The sequence below is a fragment of the Juglans microcarpa x Juglans regia genome, chromosome 5D (assembly GCF_004785595.1).
Source record: "Juglans microcarpa x Juglans regia isolate MS1-56 chromosome 5D, Jm3101_v1.0, whole genome shotgun sequence".
In the NCBI taxonomy this organism is placed as follows: Eukaryota; Viridiplantae; Streptophyta; class Magnoliopsida; order Fagales; family Juglandaceae; genus Juglans; species Juglans microcarpa x Juglans regia.
The window spans coordinates 11398623-11403104 of NC_054602.1; the positions used below are offsets into that span (position 1 = coordinate 11398623).

The window sequence follows — 4482 nt, forward strand, 5'->3', positions numbered from 1 at the left end:
TCTTTTCCATATCCTTCATTTATGAAGAGCATTTGAGTTAGTTTTTCTGAAAGTTTTTTTTGTGATTCCATCTGCTTGTTTTACCATTTTGTTTTGTTTTGTGGGTTCAAGCATGTGTGTGTGTGAGAGAGAGAGGTTGACAACTGCTTTGTTTTTTTAGCCCCTTCTTTTCTTCCAGCCTGAGTTTGGTAAACTGCTTACCTGAACAATAATGAACAATTCAATGACTTTTTCAATGCATAAATTGTAAATTCAGTCCATATAACAACTTACACACTGGGGTTGCTTAGTAAATTTCATGTTGAGAAAACAACACTCTGCTGGGTCAAGAATTCTCTCCGAAACAGACTACAAGGGGGAGGCTACTTCGGCAAAGTTACTATATGAAGGATTTCCGTTCTCTTTTTTGTTTCTGGTTTATGTCAGCCAACCACAACAGATATAATTTGTAGATGGCAAATGCCCTGTTTGACGAATATATTCTGCTTGGGCTGCAGTTCTTTCTGCCTCGCTATTTTTTCTGGCTTCAGCTGCACCTCGTTTCTCTTCTGATCTTTGCCTTGCCATTGCAATCTTCTTCACCATCTTCGCTTGAGCTTGGGCTCTCATTTGTTCAACTTGGGACTGAAAATCGTTACATTTCATTTAGACTCTACTCTAGCAATCATTTTAACATGAAAGATTACTGTTCCAATTAAGTGATGGCTGACTCAGGTTTTTTAGTTGACAGGTATTCTCCACCTTAAGACTCTTCCAAGGTGGAGTGTCAGAATTCAATCCGTCATGGGTGTCTTAAGGAGTTCAACTATTAAAAATAGCTGCAAATGAGTCAGCTATATCCCAAGTTTTTTTCACTCTTATTGTTCTTTTCTTTTCTTCATTGATAAGTAGAATTTGTATAACATTAGAAAGCCGCACAAGTTCTAGTTAACTCTAAAAGCAAACAGATTACCTGCTTTTGACTTAAAAATGATCATTCAGCTGTCTAGGTTCAAATCAGACCATCAGAGAAATGAAAGATCAATGCGTGGATCTAAGTTATGGACTTAATTTCTAGTCCAATTACATTACCATCAGAGAAATGTAAGATCATTCAGCTGTCTAGGTCTCAACTTACATGATAAAAAATTTTCTGCTGACTAATAATAACACAAGGAGGTAGAATTTCCATACCTCTATTCTCCGCATCTCTGCTTCTAGTTTTGCCTTCTGCTGACTTTCCCATGCCTGGATTTTGATTTCCTCACGCTTATATCTGAGAAAATTTAACATTCTCTTGTCAAATTAGCACTCATTGTACAGAAAAAAAATATACATGGCCTTGAACTTCAAAATAACTGCGATTTGGTATTAAAAAAACCAAGAAGTATGTGGGTTGTGGAAGAAACCTTGCCGTGTGTTTAGACTTTTCAGCTTCCTCCCACGCAGCTGCACGTTTCTCATACTCAATCCGTTCAAGCGCCCCCGTATCAACTGTTTCAGCACAAGGTTTTTTCTTTTGCTCATCCTTACTTGCCCATTCAGCTATATTCATCTTACCTAGCTGGACACCAAGGGCTACGATTTCTCTCCTTGTCTTGAGCTTCAGTTCTTCTTCTGACAATTCTTTTTTGCTTTTTCCTGTTGGATTCTGGGACTCCTCATCGGTGGTGTTCTCCACAGGTGTGGAAGCAGGTGCACCTCTTCGGGGAGTAGATGGAATTGAGGAAGTTGGGCTGCGGAGTGGGGTTGTTGCCCCTACAGGAGTAGCAGTCCTTGAAGGCTCTAGACTTGTGCCAGGGGTCATTTCTGTTCCCATGTCCCTCATTGAGACTGATCTTATGGCAGGAGTGCCTGCATAATTAGATCATCAAATCCTGAAATTATGTACATGACTGAATCTTTACTAGGGAACCATTTATTCAGTTCCATTTTATCACTACTCTGTTTAGTCATTAACTATATAATCAAGCAACATAAAAATTCCATCAAACTCTTCCCCTGCTAAATATGTCAAATAGGGAGAAAAGAATGCGATGCTACATGGAAGAAGTGAGGGAGTGCATGTATGCATACTATCAATACTTACAAGTTCGATATCATTCTCCCCTTATATCCAACACTATCTATCTGTAAATTGGCAGATCTACTGTTATATCTAAATTTAAAATCACCAAATAGGTCTAGCAACGAAGCACCAAATCAATGGGGACAGATCAAGACCTACATGATCAGTCTTTATTCTGATAACTGACTGAATTCTGTGAAAGCATCCTAATTATTGAGCTTCTCACCAACCTAGGTCATTGATAACTTTCTCCATATAAAAATTGTGAGCTGTTTAAATGCTACATAAAGTATCATCAACCCAATTGCTATGCCACAAGGACGAACATGCAGTGTATGAAACAAGATTTTAGTGCAGGAATGTGGATCTACCCTGCATATACAGAGAGAAAACCATTCATAGAAGTGAGTCTATGTGGCATTTGTCAAAAGCAAGACAAATCTAAAAGAAAATCAGCATGTTGATCAGTTTCTTATTTCTGAGCCTATCATTCAGTATAAGCACAATGAAGGGCTTTCTATACCTGTCATTTCTTCTGTTGAGCTTTCTGTGCAGGTTAAATCCCTATGACCAACTTCCTTCAAGTCCTCACTATAGACTTGATCCAAAATGGGGTGAGTACCAGTGGGAACAAAAGAGAACTTCTCAGGCCCCACATGCGACGCAGGTTGACAGAAATCAACTCTCTTTGTCTCTGCTGTTCTGCTAACTGCAAACTTAGGATCATAATTAGCAGACTCTGAAGCAACCCTTACGGTATTTGTCACTGGCAACCGATTTGTTTGGTTTTGTGAGCAATTCTTTTTGGAATAATGAGCTTGTACATTTTGCCTATTCATTATCCATTTCTCGGCATCATTCCACTTTGATGGCATGGGTCTGAACAGCGATCTTGTAAAGGGATTGTGTGCTGATCTCTCCCCCTTGTGAAACTCAAAACTAGATGAGCTAGCATTGCTATCGTAATCAAGATTTTCATCTTCTATGGCTTTCATAGGATGAATTGTGCTTAAATGACCATTTTCACATTTTGAAAACTGCTGCATTTTAACGCGACCCATGTCACCATTTTCCTTCTGCAATGACTCTTTCTGCGGGCAAGAAGTCTGGCTTAAGACTGCCTCACTTGACAACTTCAATGAGGGAACTTCTAAGCTGGAAGATGTAACTGGAGGGCATATATCTAAATTAATATAAAAGTAAAGATACAGGTGTTTGTTCGTTGCAAAAAAATCTATGTATAAGTAATAATTAACGAAAACTAAATCAAGCTAAGTGAAATTGGTGTTAGTGCTCTAAATAACAGTTGCGAACCTTCATCAAAGTCTCCACTATCGGAGGCTAACAAGCTGTTCTTCACAAACTCGGAATCCTCAAGCTTGGAAGGAGAAGTTCTCGCAGAGTTACCATTTGATCCATCCTTTTTTTTATGATTGTGAGACCCAATGAGCTTCATCCTCAGCTTACTTGGAGAAATAATACCAGTCTGCAATTGAAGAAACCAGACCACATCAAGGTTCTTGCTTATTTTTATTTAAACCGTATATGTATGTATGTATATATGTATGTTTGTATATCATATACATCCGTTTGTACATAAACAGAGAAAAAATCATGAAAACCATTCCATCATTATAACCAGGAAAAAATAATAAACAAAAAGAAAATCCATATTTATGGATAATTGAATTGAACCAACCTCCTCAGCTTCCCCAATGGAAAAATTCAATCACCCGCCCAAGTAAATATTCTGAGTTGATGAAAACCTACAACTCATACAAAATCATATTTCCCAAAACCATTTCAAGACCAAACCAAGTGCAACAAAGCCATGTTTTGAGCACAAATCCAAACATTTCCAGTCCAACCCCATTTTATACAATGAAAGAGGAAAAAAGGAACAACTTATCCCAAAACCCACATTAACGAAAGCACTTTCAAATTGAAAAGCGAAACCAGGGAAAAAAGAAAAAGATTCAAAATTTCAAGAAGACGCAAAAATTAGACATAAGCCTGTGATCTTCCTTCAGTAGGTGCAAGAACAAGCCCATACCTGAACTTTGTGTATCCTCTCGTACTCCATTAGATCTCGCTCTCTCTCTCAGAGTCTATTCAAGTCTCTGAACTTTCTCTCTCTCAAATTTAGCAGGGGAGGAAAGAGATCTTAAGGCAGATGGTGGGTGAAGACGTTTCAGTCAAGAGTGTGTATTTCGAGTGTTTTTCTCGTCTTACATACTGACAGGCGTGTGTGAGAGTTCCCACTAGATCATGATCCAGTGGGCCTCCTCTTCAGTTTAGAACATTCTGTACCCCTTCTGTGATCTCGCCACGTCATTATCACACCTTCCTCTTGTGGGTCCCTTCTGATGTGGCACGATCTGAACGAGGCATTAGCCTCCAACAACTCGCCCACCTTTTAAACTCGTGGTCGGCGG

At 38.9% G+C, this 4482-nt stretch overlaps 1 protein-coding gene across 3 annotated transcripts; it reads right to left on the minus strand.

Annotated features, from left to right (window-relative positions):
• Window positions 1-212: 212 nt before the first annotated feature.
• On the minus strand, window positions 213-4272 carry LOC121266492. Of its 3 annotated transcripts, XM_041170331.1 has the most exons (7): window positions 4101-4251; window positions 3747-3813; window positions 3362-3533; window positions 2571-3215; window positions 1389-1833; window positions 1174-1255; window positions 213-624 (listed from the first exon to the last, which is right to left on the minus strand). In XM_041170331.1, the coding sequence occupies exons 3-7, from the start codon at window positions 3501-3503 to the stop codon at window positions 418-420; spliced, it is 1521 nt and encodes a 506-aa protein (XP_041026265.1). In that variant the 5' UTR covers window positions 3504-3533; window positions 3747-3813; window positions 4101-4251; the 3' UTR covers window positions 213-417. The 3 variants fall into 3 exon arrangements, 2 of the variants coding, with proteins under 2 accessions (XP_041026265.1, XP_041026264.1); XM_041170330.1 differs by lacking the exon at window positions 3747-3813 and having other exon boundaries at window positions 4101-4269; XR_005940815.1 differs by lacking the exon at window positions 3747-3813 and having other exon boundaries at window positions 573-624; window positions 1394-1833; window positions 4101-4272.
• Window positions 4273-4482: the final 210 nt, after the last annotated feature.

What these genes read in the sequence shown, in the direction of transcription:
- LOC121266492 (XM_041170330.1), bottom strand. Translation starts at nt 4,130, where the DNA reads ATGGAGTACGAGAGGATACACAAAGTTCAG. An exon ending in AGAGGATACACAAAGTTCAG is followed by an intron (nt 3,534 to 4,100) that starts GTATGGGCTTGT and finishes CTTCAATTGCAG; the next exon opens with ACTGGTATTATTTCTCCAAG. An exon ending in TAGTGGAGACTTTGATGAAG is followed by an intron (nt 3,216 to 3,361) that starts GTTCGCAACTGT and finishes TATGCCCTCCAG; the next exon opens with TTACATCTTCCAGCTTAGAA.